Raw genomic sequence first — 16,704 nt, 5'->3', positions numbered from 1 at the left:
TATCCTTACCCATCCCCTCCCCAGCAGAATGGATTCTACCAGGGCCCCACCCCTGATGTTGGAAACATGGGCTACCCTCATCCAACAGCTGCTGCAGGTACAGCATCCAGTATAAGTTGTTCAAAGTGTAAATTAATTAAATATTCTTTACTCAATGTCCACTAGATATCTTTCACTTTCTTTTTCGGCCTTCACTTTCATGGTGAATACCTTTTTTCTTCCTTCTTTTTTTTTGTGTACATACTCATAAGATGTGCACATACTGTCATAGTTTCTAGCCTATATATTTATATTCAAGTTTTTCCATTGAATGTCCTCAATGCACATAAGTAAAAAAACCTTGAGTCCCAAAACTGCCATTTCTCTCTTTGTCATGTGAAGTTTGTCTTTGCTGTGTAACTAAAGACTGTAACCTCCTTTTTGATCTTGAAACAGTGTCTCTTTTTTTCCCCTGTTGTCTTCTGTGTTCCAGGAATGTACCCATCTGGATTTGACTACATGGCCCCACCTCCACCTTACCCAGGGCCACCCCAAAATTGGACTGCACCCCCCCAGAACTGGGAAGCAGCAGCATCAGCACCACCACCACCTCCAGGTCTATTTCTCTCTCTCTCTCTCCTTTATTTTTCCTCTTCGTATGTCTGTGTCACCGCACCCGTCAGATCTGATCTGTCTGCCTCAAAGTGAATCACTTCATAGCACGCCACCCAAAAAAAAGTGGGCTGATGTCTCATCCGCTACACATCAAGATTCCAAAGGATAAACAAATCTCCCCCTTCCTCCCTGTGCAGTTTTACTAACACCTTGTGGATTGTTGTGAAAATGGTCTCACCCTGTGCTCTTAGTGCATTGTGTAAACCGTCCATTTGGTGTGTTGCTATTTTAAGAAGAGCTTGAGTAGGACGATCGCCTCTGTGCAGCCTCAGGGTGCGACTGTAGACTTTGTCTCAATGATTCCTGGAGCTGTCAGTTGTCTTCATATTACTAATACTGTGCTCCTCGCATCATGTCCCCTTGTCGTGTTTGGAGCTTCAGCGTCTGTTCCTAAATATGGTCGGTCGTTCATCACTGTCTGTCTTTTGTCACGTCAATTTACATGCACAGGTAAATCCAAGGCGGCTGAAGCAGCTGGCAATGCGTATTACAATCCCAGCAATCCACACAATGTCTACATGCCCATGGTGAGGCCCCCCCCCCCCCAGTTGAAGTTGTGTGGAATTGACTTCTTTATTGTCTCTTGTACCATGTTTTTTCATTTCCTTTTATTCCCACGCAGGAGCGGCCTCCACCATATGCACCGTATCCAAACTCTCCTGAGAAGAAAAGTAACTGAAGCTCAGGCACCATCACTTCAACGACACTCCTCTCTCTCTTCCTCTGTATCTTCAATAAATTCTAAAGCAAGGAGCGATGAGGATACAGTACCTACTCCATTGTAGAATACAGAAAAGGAAACGCTAGTAATGGGGCGGGGGGGTTCAAAGATGTCAGTAATAATTCACCAATTAATTAATGATATTTTGGATACAGGAATAGCATACAAAGCAATTACATCTTTTAAATACTGTTTTCGCTTCTTAAGTTCATTTAAAAGGATTGACAACTTGTAACTCTAGCTAGACTCATCATTATTAACATTCTCAATGATTTATTTCTGTCTAACTCTCTAGCACGTAGGTAAGGGCACATAAACTGTCCTTGTGAAGAGCTGAAAGGAGGAGGCAGGATGGGGAATGCATTTTTAAGACCGATTTATTACCAAAACATTTTCTGGCAATTTCTTGATTGCAGTTTCTGTAGTTCTTAACAATAGCTACTCTTATTATAAAAGGTTAAGTATTTTTGCAGTATCATTGAAGGTGCCGTGTGTGTTTCCTATACAGTTTTGCGTTGTTGTCCATAGACAAAACCAGGACTCGGTTGAATCGTGTTTAGTGATGCAGTATCCAACATACTATGAGTAGCAAGAATAGCGAGTTCAAGTTTCCCTTTCATAAAACCAGTGTGATCCTGTACTACGTCAGTTACATTTCAGTCCGAGTGATTCCATTCATTGTATGACCCAAATCTCCCTGTCTCCATCACAATATGATATTGCGTAGTACAGGCTTTTGTTATGAAAAGGAGCAGTGCATTGTTTGGGGGAAAAAAGGGGGATCAGATCGAGTTCTGATGTAACGCGTCTACAGGATGTATGTGCAATAATTCAACCTCTCAAAACAAGGTTAAAGGTGACAAGCTGGGGGTCACCTGCATGACCCCGTGCTCTACTGCAACAGTAGCTTCTATTGTATTTGTGTATGCACGGCGAGCTGAAACCATAACTCTACTCTGTAGTTACTCTAATGTGAGGTTACAGGGCCACAGCGTTATATTAAGGGCCCGTCCGGGTTTTGCCTGCTGTTGAAACTTCTGAACGCAAACCCTTAATTCCTGATTTTAAAGTGGGCTGAGAAGCCAAGCGGTCTTGGAATCTCATCAATTAACAACTGTTTGAAGGACTATTTGCACACAGTTGAAGTGGATAGAGGATGTTCTTTTTTTGTTTTTGTTTGCTTGAATTAATCAAATGTCTGTACATTAATATCTCTTTTGCAGTTCTTATTCCTTTTTGCTGAATTTTGTCTGTCAATTTAAAATCTAATAAATAAGTCCTTTTATTGAATTTTTACGTTTGTCATTTGTCTGATCTTAAACTGAATGTCTTAAATTTAAATTGATCTAATCCTAAATTTAAATACCTGATTTGACATTTGCTGAATTCTTGCTGCATACATCCAGGTGTGCTTGTGTTCTAACATTGCATCCATGTAAATGCGTCCCTTTACCACAAAGCTCAATGTTTTCATTCATTACGTTGCTCTGGTACTACCATTAGCTGCTTAATGCTGTCTTTAGTTTGCACCTTTTAAAGTGACCAAATCCGATGTCCTTCCAAGAGATGTGAAACTACACATGTACATGTTGTATATCTTGGACTACTGTCCCTGATGTTTCACAAAATAAAAATAATAAAGACAACTAGAATTGTCTGCACGCTCACTGAATAATATATTTATTATGTTGAAGCACTAATAAACCTCAACATTATATTCAATCATTACAGAAAATCCCACAGTACAGTATCAAATAACATTGTTTCAAGAGTCAGAATAAATAAAGATGGCCTTGTCATCATGCACTAAAACACAAAATATTCACTTTACACATGCTGCATGTATCAACACATAAACGACACACACAGCTAGCTAGCTTCCACACATCTGTCCTCACTAATTCATAAAGACTAGTTCTACTTTATGGCTCGACTCCTGTTTCTTTCCAGTTCCTTACTCGGGGGAACAGGAAGTGTGCTTTTTACTACCATGTATCTAATCTCAATTATATACATTTCTCTGTAGCCGTCACTAAATAGTAAACTAGATTAAGATGTACACAACCCTACTGTGTGTTCTTTAGGGAGCTCTACAGGGTCTTTATCAAACCTTTAGGACAAACATTTACTTCTAAAAGGAATGCAACCGTCAATCAAGTTATATTCGAATACAGACTACATTAGAGTATTCACTGAGTTACTTGGATAACTTTCTGTTTGACACCTGTTATCTAAAGGGTAGTTTCCTTGAGATCTAGTTTCCCTCGGCTGTCAGCAGGGTTGCAACTCGTTCAGATGGAAACGTACAACATGGAGCTCCAATAAATACCGTCACTTCTTAAGAAGCCTTCAATCTCTCTTATTACGCCTTGTTTCTGAGCTACACAGGCTTGAGTTTAAATCAGAAACAAAAAAATAAAGAAAACGCGATAATGATGCATTGATGGTGAATTATAAATCGCCCCATTGCTCCAACGCCTAACATCAGTGTAGCTACTGCACGCGTGACAAGCCCGAAGATCTGATGGGTAAAGGCAACATGGGTAATGTCTGTCCATTTTGGGTTCAAAGGTCTATCATGTCACCATATTGCTCTTACCAATCAATCGAGCACTTGTCCTAAGCGAAGGGCTAAATGAAGGTTGAATGAAGGATTCAGCATGAGCTCTGACGAACTGGCTCCTACGGCTCCTCCTGCAGAAACCACACCTCGTTGCGGCGTCCGTAAGGCTTGAGCGGCGGGTCGTAGCTGCAGCAGAAGTACTGCTTGCGCTGGAAGGGGGCCGTCTCACCCAGCGTGCGGGTCAAACGCAAGGCCTCTGCGCGGTACTCACTCTCCCCCGCGAAGCCTCCAAACTGCCTGTGAACAAAAATATAGGCGTTTTTTGTTATTTGGTGGATAGTTCAGAGCGTTGGTTTAAATTGGAAGGGGGGTGATGTGTACTTTTTACTGGATGTGCTGGGATGCAACAGGGAGCCCAAAAGGCACCCGTGAGGAGAAATAATATGTTAACTTGGGCCTCCAAAAAGGGTCAAAACGTTTTTACAAAACTAACGACTCATGCTCCCTCACACATGGGAGGTTATCTTAAAGTCTGTGTAATGAAACTCTTTAAATGACACCTACAGGGTGTAGACAGTCATGCCGGGCCGCTCCTCGATCCCGATGGCACTGTCGGTGGGAGTCGGGGGGCTCAGCTGGTAGCTGGAGGGGATGCGGATGGCGACCACCAAGCGGCGAGACAGAACACCGTCGTTCCGCGGGTACACTGTGACGATGATGGGTGCTGCTGTACCCATGCCCACACCTTAGCGGACGGCAGTGTGAGACAGGAAGTGAGTTTATTAACAACAACAAAAAGGAGCAGAGGAGAGGAGAGATGAGAAACCCCCTCGAGCAATCCACCAAAAATCTAAAGGTCAGGATTTGTGTGATTTATTTTGTGTGTGTAGCAAACATAATATCATTATGTAAAAAGCAACAAAAGGCCTTGTATCTCTGGGAATAGCAGACAGATTAAAGGAAGATTCTGCAGATTTCAGACTGTACTTTTAGTTGGCTGAGTTTCTGTTTGTCTGCTGACCTAAAGCGGGGACACATGCCCTCCAAGGATGAAAGTGTCTGAGTGTTATTCAGATTTATTGTCCAATGAAGCTACTTACTTTCAAGTGGGACAGCTTAAACTGTAGCAATAGGGACAGTGTGAGGATGGAGACATATATTGATCTCATCTCTGATGCTGATTAATTCCGCTTCGGGCCTCCGTAAAGACTGGCCACCATTTAAATAAATGTAAGTGTCTTACTTCTCTTTTTTTCTTTCTATTATGCTCCATAAATTAGTACTCTGGCGTCATACTTTTCTTATGCATGTGATAAAAAATAAAAAATAAATAATAAATGACAATATTAGTGAACATATCTTGTTTTTTTGTGACGGCCGTACCTTGATCGTTGCTCCCACCGATGTACATGAGCAGCTTCCTCACCAGCTCCCCCGTCACTTGGTCAAAGGACCGCCCCTCAGACGAGGCGACAGCGTATTTGGCCCCGTCGTACCGCCGCACCTCAAAGCTAACTCCATCCTGGGGAGGAGAAGGTAAAAAATCGGGTGGTGGGGGGAGGGGAGGATTGAGGCATCAGCAGGCCAACCGCAGCTGCACAATGTGATGTGCACAAATGCAGAAATGTCTTCTATGCACGTGCACCCACACGGCCGTCCTCTTCCTGGGGACGCGAGCGGTTGAGCTCGGATGTGATTCATTTACCTCTGACACACTGATGTTGACAATCTGGTCCAAATGAAGAAGGCCTCCAACTGGCGGGGTCATAACTCAGTGTGTGTCTGTGCGACCACACATGTGAGACCCATGTGGGCAGCCAAATAATAAGATGAAATGTATTTACACTGATTTGATTCAGTTTCTTATTCTGCTCTGCATGGTTCAGTCAGCCTGCAGAGAATAATGGCCGAGAGATGTCTTACATAACACACACAGACACACAAACACATCTCCCCCGCCCCCAGACACACGGCTCCAGCAGATGCAACAGTTTTGCATTAAATATGATTTGAGTGGGCCGAATGTGGAGCACGGTCACTCAACTGTGCTGCTCAGCTGAGCAGTGACTTTAATAGGTTTTGAAGGAATCTGGCCAAAGTAGAGGCTGCGATGCAGGTTTCAAATACAGCTCCTCATCCCACTAATGTGATTACTGTGTGTAGAGCTCTGTGTTTGTCTCTACGATGTCTTTGACCATTTCACTTTAATGTCGTTGTGATGTTTTCTCTCTCCAGTGTTTACCATCGATCCGCGAGAAGCTTCTGTCAAACATACAGTTAATTCATTTTAAGTTGATGTGGGTTCCTTTTTTCTTTTCTTTTTTCCTAAATGAAACCAGCAGCCGAAAAAGACAGCAGTGGAAATATTTCCACTGCATGGGCTCATTCGTACGTGGGCTTCTCAAAATGTCACGCAAAGGGTTGAAATGTTTCCCCAATTTATGTATGTGTGGGTTGTTTATACACATCTTTTTCAAAGTGCGGCGGTACTCATCCCCCAGCACATACCAGATGGCACCATGTTATCATGGAGCTCTAACTTGTGACAGGTACCCCGGCTCCTGCATAGTTATTACAAAGGTTGTCAGCGGGACAACCATTAACATTGTGTACGGGCGACATACCGAGACAGAGGAGCCTGACTTCAGTTGAGCAGTGCAATTAATATGTCCGTACTATGTGTGTGTGTGTGTGTGTGTGTGTGTCAGGTTGTGTGTGTTTAGATGCTGCCTTCTGCCATCTGCTACACGGACAATTACTCTGTGCCAGAGGAGAATGCACAAAAGGCATTATCAACACGGTGACTGTTAAATTGCCATTTCATGTTCTGCTAAAATAATCCATATTAATTAGCGAGCTCCCCACCGAACTCCTCCTATTTGTTGCTGTTATCCTGTGTACGTGTGCGCATAGGTACTCCTCTGTATTCTGGGACAGTTTTAATTAAGAGTGTAGGGTGTCGGAGTCAGGCGCCTGCTGCACGGATCAGGTGTCAAGCTCTGATTTCAATAGCTTGTGTTTGAACAAGTCAGTCAGGTTCAGAGATTTGATGAGCCTCAAGCTCAAGGCTGTTTAATGAACACCTGGAGGACGGACAGGCACTCCAGTGACCTTTGCCATCATGTGTACTTGGACCAGTGATGTAAATGAGAGATCATTAATTATAACCATCTTTGTCCCATTTTCAAATGTGTAATAAAACACCGTTAAACTAAAAATACCAGGTTGAGACAATAGCTGTCAGTGGTCAGTGTCAGAACAGATCAGACTTCCAGTGTGTGTGTGTGTGTGTGTGTGTGTGTGTGTGTGTGTGTGTGTGTGTAAATGTGTCAGTTTGGGTCATTTGATGTCCTTCTTGTCTAGAAGTCCTCTTTGTCTGTGTGCCTTTGTGTCCCCCAGTCAAAAGTGAGCTGCTATTCAGAGATAAAACACACAAAGACGATTTTAAACCCCATGCCAACTGTGACATTACAAGGCGACATGCACATTTAAAATAGTGCACGGTGCAGGTCAACAGGCTACGAGAGAAGAACCTCGAAATGGCTGTTCTAGGCATGGCCTAACAGTCAGTTAATAACAGCACACGTCACTGGTTGTTTACTGGAATGTGCATATGTCAATGAAAGGCAAACACAATATATACACTGGGCTACATACACATAACCAGGGGTGGGGTGGGAGGGGGGACGGGGTGCTGACATGGAGAGGGCACGCCCTTCCTGCTCGATGAGGTCATGTGTCCATGGTTCGCGTACACAGCGGGTGCTTATCTGAGCTCACTGGTAAACCACAATCACGTCTGATCCGCGCCCTCGTCCAGGGCAAGGGGTCAGTCAGCGTGGCCCCTGTGGGTTCACGCGCACGCACATGCCCGCGTATAGAACTTCTTTGTCACACACATTCATAAAACATCTATAATGTCATGATGGGTGGAACAGTGACCCACAGCGTGGTAAAAAAAAATTAGCTTTCTGACTTTAATGTGTGCGTGCGTGTACGTGTCTGTGTGTTTTTGTCCGACGGTTACACGAAACTCGAAAAGCATCACCATCTGTATTCATCGCTGCAGGCTGCTGATTGGCAGAGGACCTCTGGCTGCTTTGCCCCACACTGCGGCTCAGCGGGCATCTTTATAGGTCACGAGCGGTTAACTGCCAGGCTGTCAGTCAAGGTCACGGGTCGGTTGTGATAATGTGAAAATACTGTGTCAAAGTCCACGACTGCTGTAAAAACGCAGTTGCTCAAACATAACCCAGTCAACGTTAAGAGGTGGATAAAAATATGGACGCAAACAGAAGTGCGCCTGTACGGCGCCGCGCTCACTGCCCAGCCGCAAGAAGCACGGCATTAGCAGCATTGAGACGTCGGAGGGAACCACGTTTTAGTGTCTGACAGGTGTCCGCGCGCCGCTTACCTGCGTCTCGCTGCTGAGCAATTTATATTCCGTCTCCTCGGTGTTTCCGAAGAGCGAGTTCTTGAGCATGCCAAACATGTCGCTTCGGCCGGGTCCTCCCTCCTCGTCCCTGTGCACGTTTACTGCACGGCAACTTTATCTCCTAGCAGACCCCCTCCCCCCCCTCCTCCCACCCCCCGTGTTCGTGGGTGTATGTGTGCGTGTGTAGAAGAAGAAAAAAAGAAAGAAAAAAATATAAAATTAAATATAAGAAAGTAACAGTATCCAAATGCTCCAAAAAGCGCAAATTCTCGTCCGCATTAAGAGCGCGCGCGCCTTGTTCCTCTCAACAGACGCCGTTTCCCCTTCGGAGGCAGAAGTTGGTGATGCTGAGTCCTCGCCTCTTCGCCGTGAACAAATCAGCCTCCACTGTGACACGGGAGGAGTGTCTCCGCCCTCCTCCGCGTTCCCTATTGCAACCAGCTCGACGCTCACTTATATCACCACCTTCCCGCTCGATAACGTTTACAAATCCCCCCAAGTGCGGCATCAAGCCGCCCTCGGAAGAGTTCGGGTTGCTGCTGACATTAAATATACATTGACTGCTCCCGCAGACCCCTGCTGAGAGATGCTGGATCAGAGCCTCTAAGGTAGTCACCACTTCCAAAACCTCCCCCAAAATTAGACTAGCGTCAAGTGCCACTCAGCTTTTATCATGGGCTCATTCTGCTTGCAATGGGCTCCAAGATGCATAAAACAGCAAGGAGCCGAGAAGGACGTATACGTCAAGCATTTTGTGCACTATACATTTTGACACAAGCTGTTAGTTTGTCAGGATGCATTGGACTTTGTTTTCAGTGCTGTGTGTGTGTGTGTGTGTGTGCGCATACGTTTGGGAGCAGCGCTTGGGTCTTACTCCCTGTGTCACTGTGCGTTGCTTGGCTTTAGGGTTAGTCTATTTAAATTCACACTGAAGGCAATGTTAGTCACCACTGGAGAGTAAGAGGAAACGGGAAGGGCAGATTTAATGAAAATAAAAAAGTGGGATGGATAACGCTGGGTCAGGAAGGTGAGGTTCTGCATGAGGTTCTGTGGACAGAGGGACGATGTAACAGAGAAGAGAGCTGGCTGGAGTGCTGTGAGGATTTGAGACTTTTCCACCAAAGACGGAAACTCCCTGAATGAGATGTTGGATGAACTACAGTGTCATAAAAAAACCTAAAGAAAGACTCAGCAGAGGTTGTCCAATGTGAGCTTCATCAAACTGATGCTTATTGCAGAGATATCACTTTTACATTTTTTAAAAATACATTTAACTTTGGATTTATATGTTCATGTTTGTATTCCGTTCTTCCCAAAAGCAAAAACTAAACTTCCAGAGAGGCGGCTTATGTCTGGACAAACTGTAAAGTCCCACAAACAACTACATGACATGAATTCACCAAGCCCATGTGACTTCACCATTTTACATCGAACAGACAATGTAGGTTAAATATTCTCACGGAGCTTTGTTCATCCACATACGACTAGTAAGATAAATATGGATTTAACGTCCAGTTTATTTGATACGCAAGCAGGTTATTTGTTAATGTTATAACGTGTGATCAAGTTCTTAAAAACTCCCAGGAAGTGTAACAAACAGTGACTAGTAACTAAATGAATCCCAATGAAAATGTACCTGAAGTCCATTTGAATGGTTGCTTTGGCCTTTTCACTGATAAATTGCCAAAACACAAACGGTGTGGACAAGCTGTAGTATATTTTCAACTAGACAAACAGATTTATTTGAATCACAGCATACATTTTCACAGTTGCTTCAAATGCTCTCAGATCAGATTATCCTCATATTGAACAAGGCGAGTTCCCCCGAAGCTGTCCGTGATGACACGATCTCCAGTTGAACACTTATCCCTTTACAGTTTACTTTTTCACGAGGGGGAGCGTATGAGACCAGAGCAATCCGCCACAGGTGTCATTTTTTTTTAGAGTGTCAAGGTTTTCTTCCAGCTGTGGTCCCCCCCTCCGCCCGCCCCATGTCCTCACTTCTCCCAGCCTTTACCTCCCGGCTGAGTGGGCAACCGGAGCCCCACCATGCCAGCCGCCTGTTCTGTACTGCACTCTCCCTTGACGTGGTAGAAATTGTGCAGGGCCTGGTGTGTCCTGGAAGACGCCAGCAGACACAGGTAGGTGTGCGAGTCGTGGTTTGCCTCGTGCTGGGCCCGGCAGTACCTTTCTCCCGTCACCTGCAAGAGGGGAAAAGGAAGGAAAAAGTGTAGGATCAAACGATGGAGGGGCTCGCACCATTGGACAACGTGCACATTTTATTGCTTCGTTAACTAAATCTGTCACCATTAGGGTTGCAAAGGGGCGGAAAGTTTCCACGGAAATTTTGGCTCGGGAATTAAAAAAATAAAAAATGTGCCTACATTTTTTTCCAAAAGCATATAACAGGGAACTTAAATGTAGTTGAGAACAAGACTATGCACGCCTAGCTCAGCTGGACCCTGAATGCAGCTGGTTGGGAACATTGTCTGCCATAAACATAAACGTAAACATAAAACGTTCTGTTGTTTTTGAACGTCTTTGTCATCAGTGTTGCGTCTGAACGTTTCAGCCCTATGCCTGGCAAGTGTGAGAGCGCCGAGTTGTGTAGAGGCCAAGAGCGGTATTGCAGACAGATAGAGATTTCAATTATAGCTCGCAACATATTGAAAAAAATAACTGAACTAGTTCATTTTTTGGAGCTGTGAACTTAGTTCAAAATTTTGAATTATGAACTGTGAACTGAACTAGTTCATTTTAAAATGTGTGAACTATGAACTGAACTAGTTCATGTAGAAAGTGAACTTTTCCCAACACACATATAGCATATTGATTACTTGGTAAACTGAAGCCATGTTCATTTTAATACCAAGTTTATTTGTATACAGTGGACTAAGTTTTTACAGCAGTGAGGAGGACGTTGATGAGGTCCAGGAAGAAAGCATTTAGACCTGAAAGGATTCAGGGAAAAACACCCCAAAAACAATTTGGGTTGGGGAGTGGTGATCATAGGGAATACACCTTTTTTATTCAACGTTCATGTTTTTGTTGTTCGATGAAAGAATAAAGTTCTACTCACAAAATGTCAAAAAAGTAAAAAATGTCATTTTTAAAAGTTGTATTATAAATGTTTGCATGCATGTCTGCTTATGACAAGGTACATACAGTTAAATTACCCAAAAATTCCCAGTTTATTCCTGTGGAAAGTTTCCAACTTTGAATATTCCCGGAATTTTGAAACCCTAGTCACCATAGAGACAAATGAAATCCAGTTAACATGTATGAAGAAAAAGCCTGAAGGTCTATCGAGCTGGTGGTCAACAAGGAGTTAGCAATGACTCCAGTAATAACCACATGGACAGTGAGCATCGGTGCAGTCCCTATAGTTTCACATATGCATTACAGTGCCTCCGGGTCTTTCCAGAGCTGGGACAAATACACCCTGACAAGCACGAGTTGCTCCAAGCCATTTTGCTTCAGTGACCACTCATGCATTAGACCAGCCTGGTGAGCCATGCTCTGCCAAGCATTAATAACTCTGAGCTTTAAGCCTATATGCTTAAGCAGCTATAACGTGTTCAGGGAGAGGGGTTGTAATCAAACAGAGGTACATTTAGGGCTTCTCTTTGACAGAACAAACGGGAGGATGAACGTGATGATGCATAATGAATTCTAAACAATTCTAAAAAAAAATCTGAGGCTTCAGATTTTAAAAAACAAAACAAAGTGTGTCTATTTATTCACGCGGATGAGTACAAATTCCTCGATGACCAAACATCTGTTGAACCTGCCTCAGTGAATTCATATGACCTTATATTTACGCGCATGGTGCTCCACATGTCCTCAGTTTGGGTTCACGTTAACGCACGAGGCCAACACACGACTATAACTGACACGCAGTTAATTAGTCCACCCGGTGCTGCGCTCGAGTGAGTGAATTAACAAGCAGACAGAGGACTTCACGTAACTCTGAGCTCGTTAGCTGCTCGTGTTAGCATGTCCTTCGACTTCACAGTAGTCACCTTGCGCAGACATTTTAGCTTCTACAGATTGCAAAGCAGGCAACGAGCCGCTCCGGTGTCGTGTTGGGTCGCACGCGTTCATTCCACGCCCGTGGACGGCCGAAGGGTTGAACGTTATTTCAACTTTACTCTAAAAACGGGTGAAGTTACCGTTTGAGTTTTTTCGGTTAGCTAGCGCGAGCCACGCACTTTGTTGTGGCAGTCAGCTAACTGAAGTCATCTGAAAGGAAGCTGGTGGAGGAGATTCACCTTGTTCTTACGAAACTGGTCCATTACGTAGTTGTAAGCCAGCGACCGGTTGTAAGTGGGTCCATGGATGGCACGCAATTCTTTTAGTATTCCTCGGCAGACTCGGAGCGGCGATGACAACCCCGCCATCTTTTAACGGTGTTGTGATGTGTGCGGCTCCTGCAGCCGAGGCGCTCAATCAAATACAGAGCGGTCGATCAGAGTACCGTAAAGCGACCACGAGGTGGCGATGTGGCACACTAATACATTTACGACATACGCTTTCCCCCCCGACAAAACATTTCCCACCCGCAACGGTTTTAACGTATCCTGAAGTGAATAAAAAAATGTACAAATATTCAGCATATTCAGATGTTGTTGTCAGTGTATTTGTCATCCACTGTGTCACCAATAATTCCACTTTCCTTATCTCCACCAGCGCTGTGCTTAGCGGTCCTTAGTCGTAATCCCGCTGTAGGAGCCCACTCAGCCCAGGGTAAGAGCGTGTTAACAGCCGCTGGGGCACGTCTGGTGAAGCCACGTTAAGAAGGAAGGAGCTGACGTTTTCAAGATGCTGAAACGGTTGCTCCCACTGAGAGCTCCCATGTGCAGAAAGTACGGAGGCTGATGAGGTAAAAGTCACGTAAACTCCCTCGTTAAAACACAGGATTAAAAACAATGTCAACAGTGACATTTATTGCCACTTTTTTTGTCCAATAAATGTTTTTTTTTTTTTATCCAGCTCATTGTGTTTTCAAATTCAGGTTCACAGATGTCTGAAACTTGGGGAAAGGTCAAGCAGAGTCTGTTGAATGCTTCAAGGAACCACAGGTCTAACTGTTTTTAGGGGGCCACATGGACTCCACCTTCAACTTCATTGTCAGGTCATTTTATTCATGCATGATTCAAATACTGAACGGAGCTTGCCTGAAATGCCTCGGTCTTCGCATGCCTTGCACACGCCACTGTGTCACTGTAAGTACAACTGGGCTTGAGTTTGTTTGTGAGTTAGGTAATTACTGTCTGATAAACAGGTCAGCAGACGGAGGGGACTGCGGAGACTGGTTATCATATTTTTTGTCAGCATCTCTTTGTCTCCCTTTGGCCTCTTTCCTATAAATAACAAAAGGGAATACATTCAAAACAACTTATTCCCTAATGAGGATGAAACAAAAGAGTGCGGTTTACCTCGCTCTCATTTTTTAGTACAAGCCATCTATTAGGCAGAGTGTACACAATGTCGTGTCTTTGTGGGCTTGTCAAGTGAAATGTAACGACTTTTATATTTCAGTAAATGTGGTCACTTGGCATTCCTGGATGCAGAAACAATGTAAACATATTTAGACGGAGACATAGATAATGTGGAGGTGCACAGCGGTCTTTACCTTCTGAAGGGTGCGTTCTTTTGACCAACCTATCCTTTGTGTGCTGCTGTAGCTTTGATTTGGACACTTGAGAGCAGTCATCTGTCACCATGGCAACACTGAGTTTAGCTGAGGAAAGGACCGGTCTGCTTTCACAACTCCACAGGCTTGAACCAGGATCCCTTTTTAATGTGTTTTAATCCAATTGTTACACATAAACACTATGTATATATATATATATATATATATATATATAACAGCGTATATGAAAAAGAGGTAACGTGACGTGATGAACACCGCCGCCAGAGAGTGACACGCGGCTCAGCTTCCACAGTGAATGGACTGCACTCATGCCATGCAGCTGGAGTGACACACTGCAGCAGGGAATTTGCCCGAAGAGGTTAAATTGTGAGGCGTTTCACTGAAACGCAGGTCAGAGGTCATCGAACTGGTTTGTCCACCACTATGCGGTACATTCCCAGTGTTTCCAGTTATTTGAGCTTGTGTATCGATGATTGACTCTAGGGGGAGCCACTCTCTTATCAGTTTAACACACCGGTTCGGTTCCTCGACATTTGTTGGAAGAGGCACACCTCTCCCCTTCCTCCTCCTCCTCATCTCTCTCCGTCTCTCTCTCTCTCTCTCTCTCTCTCTCTCTCTCTCTCTCTCACTCTCACACTCTTTCAATGAATACTAATGCAGCGAGTGGGCCCACCTCCCTTCCTCCCATATTTTTTCGCAGGGATGGGCGGGAGACGGGAGACATAGCAATTCCAGCTCAGTATCCTTCCTCATGAGGCAGGCAGCGCTTGACTAGCAGCAGCCACCAATGCCCTTTTTTTCCCCTCCATCCTCCCACTGAGCAATATTGGTGATACTGTGTGTTGCTGCTGCAACAATGTCTAACCTGTGTGAGTGGCACGTGATATCAGACCAGAGTTGAGAGAGAGGAAAAGGACATCTGTGCCTGCTTTTTTGTCATCTGGATGGGAAGTCTTTTTTGGGAGGAGAGACAGAAGAAAGCAGAAGGCAGCCGAGGAAGGGGAACAACTGGCAATAGCCAATCCCCCCTTCCACACATAGACTGGAGACAACGGAGGCCACTGGAGTATTTGCTTTTATCTTTCGTTTTTTGTTCTTTTTTTTCCTCATCGCGCTGCTGGGAGGTGCTTTACCTTTTCATTTGCTTGCTCTCTCGGTCCTCTGTCTTCTCATCTATTTCGCTATTTACCTGGTCAACAATTTCTGCTATTTATGAGCCAGAAAAGGAGGGAGAAAGAGAGAGAGGCAGAGAGACAGAGAAAAAGAGAAAGAGGAGGGGGATTTTTTTTTTTTTTTGCCCCCTATATTCTCTCTTTTTTTTGTTCCCTTCATTCAATCTCCCGTCCCTCTCCATCGCTATCACTGCCAGCCCTTTCTATCCCTGTGCAGCCCACGCTCCCTTCTCCCTTCATCGCCTCCCTCCTCCTCCTCCTCCTCCTCCTCCTCCTCCCCACCACTCCGCTCACTGTCCACCAGTAACTTTGGCTACTTTTTTTTAATCCACCAGTGTTTTAATTTCCTTGCTTTAAAAAAAAAAAAAAAAAACCTCTTTATAGAGACATTATAATTGGCTTGCTTGTATTTTCTATTTATGGCTTTTTCACTTTTGTACCTTTTCCTATTTCCTATTTCCCCATCCTCTTTTTTCCTCCAACCACCCTATGCATCTTTTTTGGGCGATTCTTAATTCTAACCATAGGTAGGTCTATTTAGTGTTTAGTGTCTGTCTCAAAGTCTTTGTTCCTTGTCTGTGTATGCAAGGTGTTTTGTGTGCGCATATATTAAGCACACCTTGACACGCACGCACACACACACACACACACACACACACACACACACACACACACACACACACACACTGGCCTATACAATCTAGCTCTGGTATAACCACGGCTCCCCTCCCATCCGTCACTCAGCTGATTCTCGCCTCATGCCATGTCATCCTCACGTCACTCTCCCCTTTCATCCTGTAATGTCAGTGTTTTTTGACTTGGTCTTCCTTTTCTATGTCCTCCTCCAAACCAAGACCACAGCGACTCATCAAGCAGTCACCGTCTCCAGCCGCCATCACGGGAAGCCACATTTCGGTCGCCTCATCTCTATGTTGCACAAAAGTCTGTCCTTTCATTAAAGCATCTGAAATGCCCCTTTTGTCACACAGCGTCCTCTTCACGCGTCTTCCTTTTTGTTCGCTGTCATGCATACTGGGTGACGTTCAGAATCCTACATCGGGCCCAGTGTGTGTGTGTGTGTGTGTGGGGAGAGGGGGGGGGGGGGATGCACATTGTGGTCAAACTGAGGTGCGTTTTAAGTTTCCTCGCTACATGTTCGTCAGGTGAAGGTTAAATGGAGCAAAGGCCTAATTCATGAGCGACAGCTCGCCGCCGTTTCAAAGCGCCATTGTAAGCCAGAGCTCGTCCAATATGTCGGGGTGTCATCTGTGTTTATACACTCCTCTGCCTCCCTTTTTCTCTGCCCCCCCCCCCCCCCCTCCCCCCCCCCCCCCCCCCCCCCACCCCCCCCCCCCCCCCCCTCTCTCCTCTGCCTCCCTCCCTCACCCCCTCCCTATCTTTCTGAACTGACTTATTCTCGCAGACAGACACACACAAGCACTCAAAGAGAATGGACTAAAAACAAAAACTGGCTTTATCATCCAGAGGATTTTTCCCCCCTTT

General features: G+C 44.8%; 3 protein-coding genes across 3 annotated transcripts in view; 1 reads left to right on the top strand and 2 right to left on the bottom strand.

Annotated features, from left to right (window-relative positions):
* wbp2nl (WBP2 N-terminal like) overlaps positions 1–2,665 on the top strand; it is a 4,309-nt gene extending 1,644 nt beyond the window's left edge. Inside the window, exons 5-8 of the mRNA XM_034539350.1 lie at positions 1–97; positions 473–595; positions 1,105–1,181; positions 1,277–2,665. The exon at positions 1–97 is cut by the window's left edge and continues 101 nt beyond it. Coding sequence (XP_034395241.1) covers positions 1–97; positions 473–595; positions 1,105–1,181; positions 1,277–1,333 — 354 coding nt within the window. The 3' untranslated portion in view covers positions 1,334–2,665. The remainder of the gene's footprint in view (positions 98–472; positions 596–1,104; positions 1,182–1,276) is intronic.
* A 374-nt stretch (positions 2,666–3,039) lies between these two features.
* On the bottom strand, positions 3,040–8,497 carry LOC117734976 (heme-binding protein 1-like). Its single transcript, XM_034539351.1, has 4 exons — positions 8,353–8,497; positions 5,322–5,460; positions 4,503–4,683; positions 3,040–4,235 (listed from the first exon to the last, which is right to left on the bottom strand). Exons 1-4 carry the CDS (start codon positions 8,428–8,430, stop codon positions 4,058–4,060), a joined length of 576 nt encoding a protein of 191 aa, XP_034395242.1. The 5' UTR covers positions 8,431–8,497; the 3' UTR covers positions 3,040–4,057.
* Positions 8,498–9,872: 1,375 nt separating this feature from the next.
* fmc1 (formation of mitochondrial complex V assembly factor 1 homolog) lies at positions 9,873–12,827 on the bottom strand. Its single transcript, XM_034540528.1, has 2 exons — positions 12,645–12,827; positions 9,873–10,574 (listed from the first exon to the last, which is right to left on the bottom strand). The coding sequence occupies exons 1-2, from the start codon at positions 12,771–12,773 to the stop codon at positions 10,371–10,373; spliced, it is 333 nt and encodes a 110-aa protein (XP_034396419.1). The 5' UTR covers positions 12,774–12,827; the 3' UTR covers positions 9,873–10,370.
* Positions 12,828–16,704: the final 3,877 nt, after the last annotated feature.

Source organism: Cyclopterus lumpus, chromosome 8, assembly GCF_009769545.1.
Source record: "Cyclopterus lumpus isolate fCycLum1 chromosome 8, fCycLum1.pri, whole genome shotgun sequence".
Lineage (NCBI taxonomy): Eukaryota > Metazoa > Chordata > Actinopteri > Perciformes > Cyclopteridae > Cyclopterus > Cyclopterus lumpus.
Note: the sequence above shows the minus strand (reverse complement) of the source record. Positions and strands in the feature narration are given on the sequence as shown.